The 18,960-nt window shown below is 41.2% G+C and overlaps 1 protein-coding gene across 3 annotated transcripts in view; it reads right to left on the bottom strand.

Annotated features, from left to right (window-relative positions):
- The window catches only part of FAIM (Fas apoptotic inhibitory molecule), a 48,652-nt gene that overhangs the window by 13,675 nt on the left and 16,017 nt on the right, over positions 1–18,960 (bottom strand). For 2 of the 3 annotated variants that reach the window (XM_053698034.1, XM_053698033.1), the window contains 2 exons: positions 10,243–10,471; positions 2,675–2,724 (listed from right to left, as the gene is read on the bottom strand). In XM_053698034.1, the coding sequence (XP_053554009.1) occupies positions 2,675–2,724; positions 10,243–10,471 (279 nt within the window). The remainder of the gene's footprint in view (positions 1–2,674; positions 2,725–10,242; positions 10,472–18,960) is intronic. The other variant, XM_053698035.1, reaches the window with a different exon arrangement.

The following is an 18,960-nucleotide window of genomic DNA, read 5'->3' as shown; positions in this document are numbered from 1 at the left end:
CCTGTGATTCTTTGTACACAACCCCTTACTCAATTTCAAGAAGCTCAATAAATAGAAAATAGTTTGGAGTTGAATAAATCTGCATAAGGACTTAAGTGTGAGGAAAGAGGGGCAAGCAGTAAAAATGAAAAAGAATGTTATTGTTTAAGTTAAATAAAACTATTTGAATTGCTATTTTTAAGGTAATTATTATTTTTATTTTTCCAATAAAGTACAGCCGAAAAGTTGATCAAATATAAATGACTAGTCCTAAAGCCCGTTCACATGGGCCATTTTTTGCAGTACAGCAGTTCCACCCTTTGCTCTCTCTCTCCCCCTCTCTTTTGTGCTCTCCCCCCTTTCTTTTGCAATCTCTCCCCCTCTCTTTTGCACTCTCTCTCTCTCCCCCCCTTTTGCGCTCTCTCTCCCCCCTCTTTTGCGCTCTCTCTCCCCCCTCTTTTGCGCTCTCTCTCCCCCCCTCTTTTGCGCTCTCTCTCCCCCCCTCTTTTGCGCTCTCTCTCCCCCTCTTTTGCGCTCTCTCTTCCACCCTCTCTTTTGTGCTCTCTCTCTCCCCCTCTCTTTTGCTCTGTCTCTCTCTCCTTTTTTTTGCTCTCTATCTCCATCCCTCTCTTTTGCTCTGTCCATCCCTCTCTTTTGCTCTCTCTCTCTCCCCCCCTCTCTTTTGCTCTGTCTCCCCCCTCTCTTTTGCTCTGTCTCCCCCCTCTCTTTTGCTCTGTCTCTCCCCCTCCCTTTTGCTCTCTCTCTCCCCCTCCCTTTTGCTCTCTCTCTCCCCCCCTCCCTTTTGCTCACTCTCTCTCCGCCTCTCTTTTCCTCTCTCTCTCCCCCCTCTCTTTTGCTCTCTCTGTCCCCCCTCTCTTCTGCACTTTCCCCTCTCTTCTCCCTCTATTTAGCACTTTCCTATCTCTCTCCCCCTCTCTTTCTATTTCTCTCCCCTCTCTGTCGCGCCGACCGTGCCCGGCCACGCCTCCCGTCATGCCTGACCATGCGCAGTCCTACCCGACCACGCCCATGGCCACGCCCACTTTCGCCGCAAAGTCACAGCCTGGATTGTCAGGTAAAGCCAGGTGTGTTTGTCCTCGTGCTGTCTCTGCTGCGCATGACAACTTCGGACAAACACACTTGGCCTTTTATATAATAGGATTAACCTATTAAAATGGAGATAGATAATTATGAAATTATTGGATGTGAACTATGTATTTCTAAAGATATATAAATAAACCAGTAATTATCTGATATAACTGGAAAATAATCTGAAGTTATTCTAAAAATGAAACCTTTATGTAGAAAACTATGATTTAAATCAAGTTTTACTGACTATTGATTTAAATTGGGATTTAAATCATGATTTGAATTAATTTGATTTAAATTAAATCCACCCTGCAACCAAGGTAAGTATTACTGAAAAATAAAAAGAACGGGATGGTAACCAGATTTGCACTAAGTTTTAGTAATTTGTATCTACAGTAATACTTGTATAGCAATAAAATATCTGTATGATTCAAAGTACAGTGAAAATATTATGTTGTAGCCGTTTCATTGATGATATAATTTGCATTTGGCATAGTATGAAAAAATGAGCACATTATTTTGTTGAATACTTTGGCTTGAAGATTAATAGATATGGAATCAAAGTATATAAATATTATATATATATATATATATATATATATATATATATATATATATATATATATACACATACATACACACACACATACATACACACACATACACAATGTGGACTGTAGATTTCATTAATGTTTTCTTATTCTGCCATATTAGACATAATTGATCTATTTTACAAGATTTTAAAACAGTCAACTATTTTAAAACACAGATTATACAATAAAGCTCTTCCCAATTTGACTTTGTCCTTTATGTATTGCAAAGTATAATAATATTGCAAAGACAATAAAGATAATTTTAAGAGACATTGGCCAATTTTAACAAGTGATCCATTATTAAGCTAACAGGACAATGCCCCGTGGTTCTATACAAACAGATTAAACTGTGTCCTTACTATATTTTCTTGTGACTATTTGCATATTTGGCAACTGTAGAATAATCTGTCTGGTAAAAGATAATGTTATTCTTTGATCTAAGTATACAAGTTTTAAAGCAATGGGCACCCTATGCACAAGTTTGCTGGCTGCACTGTAAAGGTGGTCTATCACATTCTGGTTATGTGTGACAGTAAATGTGTTAGGCACTCACTTTCTAGTACAAGTATGTTTAAATGGTTCTGAGTGGTTGTCATGAAAAACACAAATAATAAAGGGCCAGATTACAATTAGAGCGCTAATTAAAGCTCCTGCTCGTGTGCATCGGGTAGCGCTCGAATTATAAGTTGAAAGTAAACTGTTTTCACTTACGCACTAACGCGACGGGTGTAAAAAATAGAGCTGAAACAAACCCTACATATATATATTCTCTCTGTCTTTTTCTCTCTCTCTCCCAAATTGTATTATTTCAATTGTATTGTGGCTTCAAATATTGTAACATGCCCGGCCCACTGGATATGCTCAAAAGGGGTGTCAGTAAAAGTGCACAATGAATATGTTAATTATATTTTGGAAAAACTGTAATCTTAATGTGCCAGCTTTTTTATATTCCCAGTAGTAAAAAATGTGGCATCACAAATACAAGAACATGAGATAAAACTAAACTCACTTACCGCAGTTTCCATTGTTTTGCCATTGCACCAAACATCCATGGTGTCCTTCTCTGCAAAAAAATATAAACATTAAAGAGGGACCAAAAAATGACATATTGCAAACCACCATAAATAATTTACAGATAAAAAATTAGAACAAAAGAAGCAGAGATTTCTCCAACATAGGTGTGTCCGGTCCACGGCGTCATCCTTACTTGTGGGGATATTCTCTTCCCCAACAGGAAAAACAGGAAATGGCAAAGAGCCCAGCAAAGCTGGTCACATGATCCCTCCTAGGCTCCGCCTACCCCAGTCATTCTCTTTGCCGTTGTACAGGCAACATCTCCACGGAGATGGCTTAGAGTTTTTTAGTGTTTAACTGTAGTTTTTTTTATTCAATCAAGAGTTTGTTATTTTAAAATAGTGCTGGTATGTACTATTTACTCTGAAACAGAAAAGAGATGAAGATTTCTGTTTGTAAGAGGAAAATGATTTTAGCAACCGTTACTAAAATCCATGGCTGTTCCACACAGGACTGTTGAGAGGAATTAACTTCAGTTGGGGGAACAGTGAGCAGTCTTTTGCTGCTTGAGGTATGACACATTCTAACAAGACGATGTAATGCTGGAAGCTGTCATTTTCCCTATGGGATCCGGTAAGCCATTTTTATTCAGACAGTAAATAAGGGCTTCACAAGGGCTTATTAAGACTGTAGACATTTTCTGGGCTAAATCGATTCATATATACACATATTTAGCCTTGAGGAATCATTTAATCTGGGTATTTTTGTAAAATAATATCGGCAGGCACTGTTTTAGACACCTTATTCTCTAGGGGCCTTCCCTAATCATAGGCAGAGCCTCATTTTCGCGCCGGTATTGCGCACTTGTTTTTGAGAAGCATGACATGCAGTCGCATGTGTGAGGAGCTCTGATACATAGAAAAGACTTTCTGAAGGCGTCATTTGGTATCGTATTCCCCTTTGGGCTTGGTTGGGTCTCAGCAAAGCAGATACCAGGGACTGTAAAGGGGTTAAAGATAAAAACGGCTCCGGTTCCGTTATTTTAAGGGTTAAAGCTTCCAAATTTGGTGTGCAATACTTTTAAGGCTTTAAGACACTGTGGTGAAATGTTGGTGAATTTTGAACAATTCCTTCATACTTTTTCGCAATTGCAGTAATAAAGTGTGTTCAGTTTAAAATTTAAAGTGACAGTAACGGTTTTATTTTAAAACGTTTTTTGTACTTTGTTATCAAGTTTATGCCTGTTTAACATGTCTGAACTACCAGATAGACTGTGTTCTGAATGTGGGGAAGCCAAGGTTCCTTCTCATTTAAATAGATGTGATTTATGTGACACTGAAAATGATGCCCAAGATGATTCCTCAAGTGAGGGGAGTAAGCATGGTACTGCATCATTCCCTCCTTCGTCTACACCAGTCTTGCCCACTCAGGAGGCCCCTAGTACATCTAGCGCGCCAATACTCCTTACTATGCAACAATTAACGGCTGTAATGGATAATTCTATCAAAAACATTTTAGCCAAAATGCCCACTTATCAGCGCAAGCGCGACTGCTCTGTTTTAGATACTGAAGAGCATGAGGACGCTGATGATAATGGTTCTGAAATGCCCCTACACCAGTCTGAGGGGGCCAGGGAGGTTTTGTCTGAGGGAGAAATTTCAGATTCAGGGAAAATTTCTCAACAAGCTGAACCCGATGTGATTACATTTAAATTTAAGTTGGAACATCTCCGCGCTCTGCTTAAGGAGGTATTATCCACTCTGGATGATTGTGAGAATTTGATCATCCCAGAGAAACTATGTAAAATGGACAAGTTCCTAGAGGTCCCGGGGCTCCCAGAAGCTTTTCCTATACCCAAGCGGGTGGCGGACATTGTAAATAAAGAATGGGAAAGGCCCGGTATACCTTTCGTCCCTCCCCCCATATTTAAAAAATTGTTTCCTATGGTCGACCCCAGAAAGGACTTATGGCAGACAGTCCCCAAGGTCGAGGGAGCGGTTTCTACTTTAAACAAACGCACCACTATACCCATAGAAGATAGTTGTGCTTTCAAAGATCCTATGGATAAAAAATTAGAAGGTTTGCTTAAAAAGATGTTTGTTCAGCAAGGTTACCTTCTACAACCAATTTCATGCATTGTCCCTGTCACTACAGCCGCGTGTTTCTGGTTCGATGAGCTAGTAAAGGCGATCGATAGTGATTCTCCTCCTTATGAGGAGATTATGGACAGAATCCGTGCTCTCAAATTGGCCAATTCTTTCACCCTAGACGCCACTTTGCAATTGGCTAGGTTAGCGGCGAAAAATTCTGGGTTTGCTATTGTGGCGCGCAGAGCGCTTTGGTTGAAATCTTGGTCAGCGGATGCGTCTTCCAAGAACAAACTACTTAACATTCCTTTCAAGGGGAAAACGCTGTTTGGCCCTGACTTGAAAGAGATTATCTCTGATATCACTGGGGGTAAGGGCCACGCCCTTCCTCAGGATAGGTCTTTCAAGGCCAAAAATAAACCTAATTTTCGTCCCTTTCGTAGAAACGGACCAGCCCCAAGTGCTACGTCCTCTAAGCAAGAGGGTAATACTTCTCAAGCCAAGCCAGCCTGGAGACCAATGCAAGGCTGGAACAAGGGAAAGCAGGCCAAGAAACCTGCCACTGCTACCAAGACAGCATGAAATGTTGGCCCCCGATCCGGGACCGGATCTGGTGGGGGGCAGACTCTCTCTCTTTGCTCAGGCTTGGGCAAGAGATGTTCTGGATCCTTGGGCACTAGAAATAGTGTCCCAAGGTTATCTTCTGGAATTCAAGGGGCTTCCCCCAAGGGGGAGGTTCCACAGGTCTCAATTGTCTTCAGACCACATAAAGAGACAGGCATTCTTACATTGTGTAGAAGACCTGTTAAAAATGGGAGTGATTCATCCTGTTCCATTAGGAGAACAAGGGATGGGGTTCTACTCCAATCTGTTCATAGTTCCCAAAAAAGAGGGAACGTTCAGACCAATCTTAGATCTCAAGATCTTAAACAAGTTTCTCAAGGTTCCATCGTTCAAAATGGAAACCATTCGAACAATTCTTCCTTCCATCCAGGAAGGTCAATTCATGACCACGGTGGATTTAAAGGATGCGTATCTACATATTCCTATCCACAAGGAACATCATCGGTTCCTAAGGTTCGCATTCCTGGACAAGCATTACCAGTTCGTGGCGCTTCCTTTCGGATTAGCCACTGCTCCAAGGATTTTCACAAAGGTACTAGGGTCCCTTCTAGCGGTACTAAGACCAAGGGGCATTGCAGTAGTTCCTTACTTGGACGACATTCTGATTCAAGCGTCGTCCCTTCCTCAAGCAAAGGCTCACACGGACATAGTCCTGGCCTTTCTCAGATCTCACGGATGGAAAGTGAACGTGGAAAAGAGTTCTCTATCTCCGTCGACAAGGGTTCCCTTCTTGGGAACAATAATAGACTCCTTAGAAATGAGGATTTTTCTGACGGAGGCCAGAAAAACAAAACTTCTAAACTCTTGTCAAACACTTCATTCCGTTCCTCTTCCTTCCATAGCGCAGTGCATGGAAGTAATAGGTTTGATGGTAGCGGCAATGGACATAGTTCCTTTTGCGCGCATTCATCTAAGACCATTACAACTGTGCATGCTCAGTCAGTGGAATGGGGACTATACAGACTTGTCTCCGAAGATACAAGTAAATCAGAGGACCAGAGACTCACTCCGTTGGTGGCTGTCCCTGGACAACCTGTCACAAGGGATGACCTTCCGCAGACCAGAGTGGGTCATTGTCACGACCGACGCCAGTCTGATGGGCTGGGGCGCGGTCTGGGGACCCCTGAAAGCTCAGGGTCTTTGGTCTCGGGAAGAATCTCTTCTACCGATAAATATTCTGGAACTGAGAGCGATATTCAATGCTCTCAAGGCTTGGCCTCAGCTAGCAAAGGCCAAGTTCATACGGTTTCAATCAGACAACATGACGACTGTTGCGTACATCAACCATCAGGGGGGAACAAGGAGTTCCCTGGCGATGGAAGAAGTGACCAAAATCATTCAATGGGCGGAGACTCACTCCTGCCACCTATCTGCAATCCACATCCCAGGAGTGGAAAATTGGGAAGCGGATTTTCTGAGTTGTCAGACATTACATCCGGGGGAGTGGGAACTCCATCCGGAAATCTTTGCCCAAATTACTCAACTGTGGGGCATTCCAGACATGGATCTGATGGCCTCTCGTCAGAACTTCAAGGTTCCTTGCTACGGGTCCAGATCCAGGGATCCCAAGGCGACTCTAGTAGATGCACTAGTAGCACCTTGGACCTTCAAACTAGCTTATGTATTCCCGCCGTTTCCTCTCATCCCCAGGCTGGTAGCCAGGATCAATCAAGAGAGGGCGTCGGTGATCTTGATAGCTCCTGCGTGGCCACGCAGGACTTGGTATGCAGATCTGGTGAATATGTCATAGGCTCCACCATGGAAGCTACCTTTGAGACGAGACCTTCTTGTTCAAGGTCCGTTCGAACATCCGAATCTGGTCTCACTCCAGCTGACTGCTTGGAGATTGAACGCTTGATCTTATCAAAACGAGGGTTCTCAGATTCTGTTATTGATACTCTTGTTCAGGCCAGAAAGCCTGTAACTAGAAAAATTTACCACAAAATATGGAAAAAATATATCTGTTGGTGTGAATCTAAAGGATTCCCTTGGGACAAGGTAAAGATTCCTAAGATTCTATCCTTTCTTCAAGAAGGATTGGAGAAAGGATTATCTGCAAGTTCCTTGAAGGGACAGATTTCTGCCTTGTCTGTGTTACTTCACAAAAAGCTGGCAGCTGTGCCAGATGTTCAAGCCTTTGTTCAGGCTCTGGTTAGAATCAAGCCTGTTTACAAACCTTTGACTCCTACTTGGAGTCTCAACTTAGTTCTTTCAGTTCTTCAGGGGGTTCCGTTTGAACCCTTACATTCCGTTGATATTAAGTTATTATCTTGGAAAGTTTTGTTTTTGGTTGCAATTTCTTCTGCTAGAAGAGTTTCAGAATTATCTGCTCTGCAGTGTTCTCCTCCTTATCTGGTGTTCCATGCAGATAAGGTGGTTTTACGTACTAAACCTGGTTTTCTTCCAAAAGTTGTTTCTAACAAAAACATTAACCAGGAGATAGTCGTACCTTCTTTGTGTCCGAAACCAGTTTCGAAGAAGGAACGTTTGTTGCACAATTTGGATGTTGTTCGCGCTCTAAAATTCTATTTAGATGCTACAAAGGATTTTAGACAAACATCTTCCTTGTTTGTTGTTTATTCTGGTAAAAGGAGAGGTCAAAAAGCAACTTCTACCTCTCTCTCTTTTTGGATTAAAAGCATCATCAGATTGGCTTATGTGACTGCCGGACGGCAGCCTCCTGAAAGAATCACAGCTCATTCCACTAGGGCTGTGGCTTCCACATGGGCCTTCAAGAACGAGGCTTCTGTTGATCAGATATGTAGGGCAGCGACTTGGTCTTCACTGCACACTTTTACCAAATTTTACAAGTTTGATACTTTTGCTTCTTCTGAGGCTATTTTTGGGAGAAAGGTTTTGCAAGCCGTGGTGCCTTCCATTTAGGTGACCTGATTTGCTCCCTCCCTTCATCCGTGTCCTAAAGCTTTGGTATTGGTTCCCACAAGTAAGGATGACGCCGTGGACCGGACACACCTATGTTGGAGAAAACAGAATTTATGTTTACCTGATAAATTACTTTCTCCAACGGTGTGTCCGGTCCACGGCACGCCCTGGTTTTTTAATCAGGTCTGATAATTTATTTTCTTTAACTACAGTCACCACGGTATCATATGGTTTCTCCTATGCAAATATTCCTCCTTAACGTTGGTCGAATGACTGGGGTAGGCGGAGCCTAGGAGGGATCATGTGACCAGCTTTGCTGGGCTCTTTGCCATTTCCTGTTTTTCCTGTTGGGGAAGAGAATATCCCCACAAGTAAGGATGACGCCGTGGACCGGACACACCGTTGGAGAAAGTAATTTATCAGGTAAACATAAATTCTGTTATTTTGAATGACATATTTAAGGCATCAGAGGAGTACACCCAATTGTAAGCAGATCCTGTATCATAATACATGTACGTTTAGCAACTGTGAGTGTCCCTTTAACTTGGCTGTTATTCTTAACCACAAAGATTGAATTATTAAAACAAAAATGTAATGTAATTTAGTATACAAAATGTTTTGCAACAAACTACTTTTACAAACTGAAAAATAATATGGGTTGTAACAACTCAAAAATAATCAACTGAACACATTTATGGTAAAAACAACTTACGTGAATGTGCTAACCAGTTGGTTGTATAAACAAAATTTGAATCTTATATCTACATTTAAAAGTAAGTTACAGCGCATCTTCATTACAACTGATGATTTAAACTCTAAAATATCACTAACATTCCGGATCTGATTTTATAAAGGTGAGAGTTTACTATCACTTTAGGCCAGTGCTTTCCAAACTGTGTGTCGTGACACATTAGTGTGTCGGCTGCAGTGTGTAGGTGTGTCCCTGCTTCAGCACAATTTTTTTTTAATTTAATTTTTTTTTTTAAATGTTTTTTTTGGGGTTTCTGACTTTCCGCCTGCTTGCTAGGCATATCACATGGTTGACACGTGATTGATACCTAGTGGGTCACAGATCATTGGCGCAGCTCAGTGGGAACTGAAACTATTCCCATTATCGGCACATTGGCTCCTGACTGCACGTGTAGTCTCCTTAATTGGCTCTTGACTGCATGTGTAGTCAGTGAGTGGGACAGCAGTGTGTTTGCAGCATGGGCAGTAGTCAATCAGACTCAACGGACTCAACTAGCTCCCAGTAGTGCATTGCTGCTCCTGCTCTTGATATATGGATAGGAAGTGGAAGCTTAAAAATGCTTGATGATGAAATGCGAGTGTCTTTAATATTCCACCAAATATTCAGAAACTGTGTTCATCCCATCAACCTCATACATTCCATTAACATAGTAAGTAGCTATTGGTGATTTTTTTTTCATTCTTGCACATACATACTCTTACTTGTAAATACATTTTGTTATTATATAATTTATGTATGTGTCCGTATCTCTTAAAACAAGTTAGTTTAACCTCCTGTTTGCTAGTACAACTGAATTACACTGTGTTGCGAAATGATGTAGGTCTAAAAAGTGTGTCACCAACATGAAAAGTTTGGAAAGCTCTGCTTTAGGCTGTCTATGCTTAAGAGGAAACATGGACTGAAAAAAATTATTTTTAATAGAAAATATACTGGATGTCCCTACAAGACACGAAGGGCTAGATTACTAGTGGGCGCGCGATAATTAACCAGCCATTAAAGGGATATGAAGGGATATGTTTCATGATTAAGATAGAGCATGATATTTAAAAAAAAAAACATTCTAAAATTTACTTCTTTTATCAAATTTCTTCATTATATCGGTGTCTGTAGTTTAAAAGCAGGGACATAAGCTCAGAGGTGTGCATTGGTTTATAAGAGAGCAGGTCAGCAAAGAGGGGGGCAATACAGATGGCATGGCCTCTATATGAGTAGGCTGCCTTACCTAATACAACTCTGCAGTCCTCCCCATCTATATGAAGTACCCATGTATTGGTGGTCTTAGAGCGGTTCTCCATATACTTTTTGAGGCTTTTACCATTTATCTCCAATGTGTATTCATAGGCAAAGCCACTGACGGCATCTATGTTTATAGTCGCCTTGGTTTGAGAGGCTCCCACTGGGAAGGTTTCTTTTCCAACTAGTTTGAACATCCAGTCTTTCCGGATTATCTCCTAAAAACACAAAGAAAGGCAGTAGTAGTGTTTTATTATGTTTATTTTTCTTATAAGCAACACAATATGATGTGTCCAACAATAAATACATCTCAGTCTTGAGTCTTCTAGTGAAAATCAGTTGCTTTCCCATAATATATAAAGCTCACTAGACCCCTAATTAGTATACTATGCCACTAAATGCAAATGCTCAAAACAGGAACCACCCCTACAAAGACTATAACTCATGAGGGTAGAACTACTGACTTAAAGTGAATGTAAATTTTGATGTTAAAGTGCCCAGTTTAATTTTAATCTTGACAGCCGCTCTAGCTTCCAACGATCGTCGCAAGAAATGACGGATCGGTCATCCTCCAATCACGGCTTCCCCCCCCCCCCCCGGGGAATCAGTGTCTGATTCAAAGCCGTGATTGGAGGAAGCCAGATTCCTCATTTTATATCCAGGAAGAGGCTTTGCGACAGGTGGATTGCCATTAGTTTAAAAAAAAACAAAAAAAAAAAAACATTACAGCCCAGCTATTCAAAGAACAATCTATAATGAACTGCCAACTAATTCCATATATTAAGGAAGAACATTTTCAGTTTTGCTTTACATGTCGTGTATGTTTATTTCGAGAAATATTAGAAAAACCAATATAGTTCTTTTGAGAGAGTATTATGAATCTAATTCAAAAAGACTGAAACTATTATTATGATGCAGACCCATTATAAATAGATATATCCCTTAAACCAACAGATAGTAAACACTGAAGGGTAATATACTCCTGCATACAAAAGAAAGGCAGTTCAGCACGCTTTATTTGTTTAAATATATTTTTATTGAGGTTCAATTCAAGGCATACACACTATAAATATCAATAGAGTCTATACAGAGAAATTGTTTCCAGACGTATAACCAATATAAGATAAAAAAAGGTAAACATAACATTTATATGACAATGGTCAGGAATATTAATAAGCATAATGTTTGCCAGTCAGACTATATTGCCTTCTAAATGATATATGAGGCCACTTTTGGACCTCACAGTACTATAGAAGATGTAAAGCCACAAAATGCAGCCATGAACAAAAAGGAGACCACTCTTGGGTTCCAAGTAGTGAACCTCAAATTTCTTGTTTTATTAGCATATATAATACAGTTAACCCGTGTTTTCAATCATCATGGCTTATAAATAAGGAGTCCCCGGAAGGAAAACAATGGCCTCTCTTGGACCTGAACTTTAAATTCTACTAAAAGGGGGACTTGATAGGGGGCATATAGTATAAATGAAACATATAGGGCCACTCTTGGACCCTTGTAACTGTAGTTTAAAACAAAAAGAAAATGTTCTTATATAGGAGCACTATGGAGCTAAACTAAGAAGGAGCAGTAATATAAACATAGAATACTGTGGAGCTCTCACTCACATTAAATACATTTTTGTTGAGACATATGTGATCATATAGAAATCTGTATATAGGTTCAGACTGTATAAAGCTACTAACATCAATACCAGAAGTGTAACAGGGTTATATGGAGAGAATCTGAGGGCCAATACTCTAGGGCAAAGTGATAAGTAAGAGATATATAGTGGGGGAAAAAAGTTTTTAGTCAGCCATCAATTGTGCAAGTTCTCCCACTTAAGAAGATGAGAGAGGCCTGTAATTTTCATCATAGGTAATAAGTATTTGGTCACCTTCAAACAAGCAATATTTCTGGCTCTCACAGACCTTTATCTTCTTCTTTAAGAGGCTCCTCTGTCCTCCACTCATTACCTGTATTAATGGCACCTGTTTGAACTTGTTATCAGTATAAAAGACACATGTCCACAACCTCAAACAGTCACACTCCAAACTCCACTATGGTGAAGACCAAAGAGCTGTCGAAGGACACCAGAAACAAAATTGTAGACCTGCACCAGGCTGGGAAGACTGAATCTGCAATAGGCAAGCAGCTTGGTGTGAAGAAATCAACTGTGGGAGCAATAATTAGAAAATGGAAGACATACAAGACCACTGATAATCTCCCTCGATCTGGGGCTGACTAAATACTTTTTTTCCCCACTGTATATAAAAGGCCATGATAATTGTCAATTCTGGGACATAAATAATATAAACCAATAAGAACTATGGAGCTGTTCGTTCCCTATAATATTCTTATCCTATCCCGGCTCTTTTGTGTAGGTTTCCGTATACAGGGCTATTAAACAGACACCATCTTGTAGGTAAGACAGACAGTGTAGGTAAAGTCCCAACAAGTACCCACATTCAATTCTCCTCAGATCTGGGCCATAGCAACCAGATCCGTTCCTCCGCATCTTTCAGCGATCGTAAGTACGAAGCCCCTGCCGCAATAGAGGTGGGGATCCGCTGGTCCGGCGTATCCTGACAGTACTACGCTACCGTCTCCTTCGGGTTCAGCTGCTTGTAGGCTCCACAAAGTGAGAGATACCATATTCACTGTCAGCTGGACAGCAGTTTCCGAGGTTGGTAGCAAAGCATCTCATGTCTAGTCGTATCATTGCTCCTAGGATCGCCATCTCTGTAGATCTGTATCTCGATTGAAAGACTTGAGCATTTTCTGGGGTCAATTCTGGGACATAAATAATATAAACCAATAAGAACTATGGAGCTGTCCGTTCCCTATAATATTCTTATCGTATCCCGGCTCTTTTGTGTAGGTTTCCGTTTACAGGGCTATTAAACAGGCCCAGACACCATCATGGCCGAGACTGACAGCAGTGTAGATAAAGTCCCAACAAGTCCCCACATTCGATTCTCCTTAGGTCTGGTCCGTAACAACCAGATTTGCGCCATCACAGTCCTGTCACTTCCAGCTGTAAATCGTGACTCCTCTGTCAGCGGCATCTCAACACTTTTTGTAAGTGTCTCTCCACATCTCAGAGTTATCAGCTCCCTCCCATGCCATCAAGACGCTTTCTTCAAGTCCTTAAAATTGATTACAAAATAGAAAGTCCAGTGTCTCTAGCAGAGTTGGATCCACAGGCTCCATCTTGCAGTTTAAACAACAGATGCAGTTTGCAAAACTATATTGTAAAGTAGCAGTCTGTTATGTAGCGATAATCTGGCATTTCCTCCTGGATGGCCTCTCACTACCTAAAAATAAATACGTCCAAGACCAAACTACTTCTAATTCCCCCCTCTAACTCCACTCTGCAATTTTTCTATCACTGTTAGCGGCACCACTATCTCCCCATCACCCCAAGTCAGCTGCCTCGGAGTCACGCTTGACTCAAATCTGTCTTTCATTCCCCACATCCAACTGCTCTCTTCCTGTTGCAACCACCTACGCAATATCTCCAAAATTCATCCATTTCTGAGTGCTGAAAATACTAAACAGCTAATCCACTCCCTGGTAATTTCCCGACTTGACTACTGCAACAACTTACTAACTGGCCTCCCTCTCTCCCGCCTCTCTCCCCTCCAATCCATCCTAAATGCATCTGCCAGGCTAATCCACCTCTCTCGATGCTCTGTTTCTGTTGCACCTCTCTGCGAGTCTCTTCACTGGCTCCCCATTCACAACAGAGTAAAATTCAAAATTCTCACCCTGACCTACAAAGCCCTCACCAATGCTGCCCCACCCTACCTGTCCTCACTCATCAACAAATATACTCCTGCCCGTCCCCTAAGATCCAACAATGACCTGCTTCTTGCGTCCTCTACCATCACCTCCTCTCATGATAGACTACAGGACTTCTCTTGTGTGGCACCAACCCTCTGGAACGCACTTCCTCGAGCTGTCAGACTTGCTTCTAACCTCTCTTCCTTTAAACGTTCCCTAAAGACCTTTCTGTTCAGGGAAGCTTGTCACCCGACTTATTAACAAACTAACTTTGCCCTCTATCTCCTTACTAATATCATTCTCACCTTTGCAGTCCCCACCTCCTGTTTTCCATCCTCCTACCCATCTAGATTGTAAGTTCCCACGGGAATAGGGCCCTTAATTCCCCCTGTATTTGTCTGTAAAAATGTGGTCTTTTATCGTACTATTTCTCCATTGTACTGTTATCCTTGTACCCATGGGCAGCGCTGCGGAATCTGTCGGCGCTTTATAAATAAATAATAATAATTATAATATTATAACATCAGTCCAGCCAAGACTATCTTACCTGGAGGGCTGAACTAGACGGTCTAGTTCAGCCCTCCAGGGTCATAGTGCCAGCAAATCTGGTATAATTCAATTCAGTACAGTATATTGCACTCATAGTTAGTCTTTTTCCCCCAAAGATAATGCATAAAACTGTTGATAATTGGCGGATTGTCCAGTTCTCACCCAGAGCTTCTGAAGATGCCCCCGGGCGCTTTTATTTTTATTTAAAAAAACATGCCCAATTTTAAGACTTGCAGCAAACCAACATCACAGCTGTACCCTGGGTAATGCTTTTACAAATGCCGCACTTACATATCCAGCCGCAATTCTTAACCCCTTAACGACCAAGGACGTACAGGGCACGTCCTACAAAAAACGGTTGTTAACGACCAAGGACGTACCCTGTACGTTGTTGGTGTTTTCAAGCGGTGGAACCTATCCTGATCACTTCCAGCCGCTTTCATGTTATTGCAGTGAAGCCTCGATGTTGAGGCATCCAGCAGTAACATTTTAGCCATCCGATGCAGAGAGCCACTCTGTGGCCCTCTCTGCATCGGACATCGATGGTCAGATCGTTGGTGGGTGGGAGCCGTTACAGGAAGGCGGGTGGGCAGCCATCCATGGGGAAAGTGCGTAGGAGGGGGGCGTGAACACGTGCGGGGCACAAGCGCATGCACAGGGGGCGGGCACGAGAACAGGGGCGGGAGCGGGTGGGAATGCTACACTATGGCACATTTTTAGTATAAGGTGGGAGAGAGGAGGGGGGTTATCTAAGCGATCTGGGAGCGGGTGGGGGGTTGGTAATTGAGGGGGGGCAGGTACACTACAGAAAACTATATACAAATAATAAAAAAAAACATTTTATGGCAAACTGGGTACTGGCAGACAGCTACCAGTACCCAAAATGGCGCACAATAAGGTAGAGGGGGAGGGTTAGAGAGCTGTTTGGTGGGGGGGGGAAATCCTACACAGCAGAATATGTTGGGTTTAAAAAAAAACAAAAAACTTTTATTTTAGTACTGGCAGACTTTCTGCTAGTACTTAAAGGGACACTGAACCCAAATTTTTTCTTTTGTGATTCAGATAGAGCATGACATTTTAAGCAACATTCTAATTTACTCCTATTATCAAATGTTCTTTATTCTCTTGGTATCTTTGCTATTTACCCGCTCAGACATTACCCACCGGTACCTTAGGTGTATGTTGTCTGCAGGAGTTGATAGTCACTTTATTATTCATATCTAGTATTGTATAGCATTTTACATTAGCCTGATTGTCAAGCTTTTATTTGCTACCACATATGGTTTGGTTATGTTACCATATTTTAAGGGACATGAAACACACATTTTTTTTTTCATGATTCAGATTTCAAAACAACTTTCCAATTTACTTCTATTTTCAAATTTGTTTAATTCTCTTGGTATCCTTTGTTGAAGGAGCAGCATTGCACTTCTGGGAGCTAACTGAACACATCTGGTGAACCAATGAGAAGGGGCAGCCACCAATCAGCAGCTAGCTCCCAGTGGCGTTTTGCTGCTCCTAAGCCTACCTAGGTATTTTTTTAACATTTGTATCTATAGGTATTTTGGTTTTGGAGTGGGTTTTTCCTACGAATCATTAAGCCCTATAATTGTGTTTTCTTAGTATTATCTCTAGATAATAAAGAATTTACTTTTTGTATTTTATGCATGAGTGTATTATCCCTCAGTGCTTGCTATACCAAGAGATATATCTTGGTATAGTGTTGGGCAATTGTGTGGAGTTTGCTTAGTATCCAACTTAAATTGTGCTTGAGATACATTAGATTCATTTTTTAATGAATGATCATTCCATTTGTGACATAGGTTTCCTTGTTCTGAAAATGGGGGACATACAAAGTATCGTTATGCCATAAGTTTTTTAAGAAATTTGAGAGATCAATTTCAAACATTTAAAACATTTTACTGGCTGAAGAAATACATAAAAAATTGGCACTATATAGGAGTATCACACCATAATATAAAGTCAAAAAGGTCAGCTGGTCATGAACCTATGCTAAGAATAAATGGCCACCAAAAGAGGTGAATTTACTCCAGTTCCTCAGAGTTGCTCAGTAAACTCACAACCGTATCAGAGGAAACTCCTCATATAAAATCCGATATTTTATTAAAAGTAAGACACACAGTATAAATCCAATATAACTGTTATAAAAATCATATATAGCAATTATATGATTTCCTTCCACTGAGGATAATAGCAATGTATGTTTTCTTTTGTACTTCAGGCGCTTTTCAAATTTATGCCTGTACAACTTATATTTCTTTCCATAAGGCAGGTAGAGTCCACAACTGCATTCCTTACTGTTTGGAAATTCAACACCTGACCACCAGGAGGAGAAATATCCCTCCCACTTCCCCTATCCCCTAGTCATTCTTTGCCTTTCATCACTATAGGAGGTCGCAGAGAATTTGGATAGCCCTGTATGGGTATGTTCCCTTCGAGAGGGGGACTGGAGTTGTAAGTTATGTCAACCGCTCAGTGAGAGTACTGATGAAAGTCTGGAGGAAATGCAGAGAAAGTTTTTCTGCGAACCCATCCAGACTGTCGCCAACAGCTCCTGAGCAATCAGTGTTGACGAGTTTCACTGCTTGCTGCTACACACTCAAGTCCATGTCAGAAGCGCTGCTGCAAGACTGTCACACTTGAGAGGCTGTGCCTGTTCCACAGCCTGCATCCTGGAGGGTAAGACCTTTTTTTTATCTATACATTTTAAAAATGCTATACAGGGTCACAGTGTGGGTCCTTTATGCCTCGATAGGATCAAGGGTTAATATGTCCTTCAGGGAGATTATATGAACAGTTTGGGCATTTATATCTGCTTAATGTGAGAGGTTTTAGGCTCATAGGCTGTGTGTTTTTGGCTTGGAACAAACAGGTTTCACTTTCGTTTTTAAAGTGTTGCGCAGCTCATAATAGCTTGGCACCCTTTTTCATAGCAGGGGAAGTCCTGTCTTACATACCACGTGACCAGGTGCAGTCTCTTTAATTTCCTAAAATCTTGCTGCAGATATCACTCCTGAGGAGAGCGTTTTCACTGTTAGCTCTCTGGGTCTAGGAGGTGGTGAGTGCCCCAGCCATTGGAAATATTAAGGTGCCATTTTTTTAAAATAAAAGCGTTTCTTTTTGATTGTCCTTCTGTGGGTATACAAAGCTATGGAGGACTCTGATACTACATTAGAAGGTTCAGCTCCTTCTGTACTGATTAATAATTCCCGTTAATATTGTAAGGAGGCTTTGGTTTGCCGCCTGCTCAATTTTGTTCCATTTGCTTAAACACTGTTCTAAAGTCTAAGAAGAGAAATTACTACCCTTTCTACATTACCCGCTCTACATTACCCGCTCCACATACAGTTCCCCGCGGCTCAACTAATCCTCCATCTGGAGGGGGCTACTATAGGAATTTGCATTAGACACTTTTTTCGAGTGGACTTTACCACAAAGTTACAATCGGCGGCGTCTGCATCCCTGAGTGCCTTACCTCACTCTAACAAACACAAGAGAAAGGTTAAACATACTTCTCCTGACCTAGAGTCATCTAAATATTTGTCGGATTTAGCTAATATATCCCAGCTATCCGAGGATGAGTTAACCTTTGTAGCTTCAGAGGGTGAACTTTCTGAGTCGGAGACTTCAGTTACTAAACTTCCTTCAGCGGAGGAACCCTCCTTTAGATTTAAAATTGAGCATCTGCATTTTTTTTTTATTAAAATAGGTTCTGTCTACTCTAGAGTTTCCAGAGGCTAAACTCCCTGAGGAGCCTAAGATCCCTAAATTAGACAGGGTTTACAAAGATAGGAAGGTCCCTCTGACTTTTCCTGTGCCAGTTAAAGGGATATTTCAGCCAAAAATGGAAACCACATGGGTGCATTTCGGTATTGAACAGAAGCAATTTTGTAATATACATGCATTAGCAAAAATGTTTCTAATAAAAGCTATAGCTGTTACAAAAGTGTATTTAAGTATGCACCGTGCACCAGCATTTTAAACAAAGCACTTAATCAGAGAGCCTAAGGTGCTTGTACCATCTGTTAATGACTCGATTTGTTACTTGCTGAGATGATACAAGCCCCAGTGATGATCTGAGCAGCTGCAATATTTAAAACGTGGGTGCAGTAAAAATATCTAGCTATGCTTCACATGCACGTGCAGAGAAAAATGTTAACACTAAAACAGTGATAACTTTTACTAGAAGCATTTTTGCCAATACATGTATATTGCAAAATGTTTCTCTTCAAAGATGTAATTAATCTATGTACATTTATATTTTGACTGGAATGTCCCCTTAAGATGGCGACCATTATTAGTAACGAATGGGAAAGAGTAGGAACTTCTTTTTCCCCCTCGTCTACTTTTTAAA

This window comes from Bombina bombina, chromosome 1 (genome assembly GCF_027579735.1).
Source record: "Bombina bombina isolate aBomBom1 chromosome 1, aBomBom1.pri, whole genome shotgun sequence".
In the NCBI taxonomy this organism is placed as follows: domain Eukaryota; kingdom Metazoa; phylum Chordata; class Amphibia; order Anura; family Bombinatoridae; genus Bombina; species Bombina bombina.
Note: the sequence above shows the minus strand (reverse complement) of the source record. Positions and strands in the feature narration are given on the sequence as shown.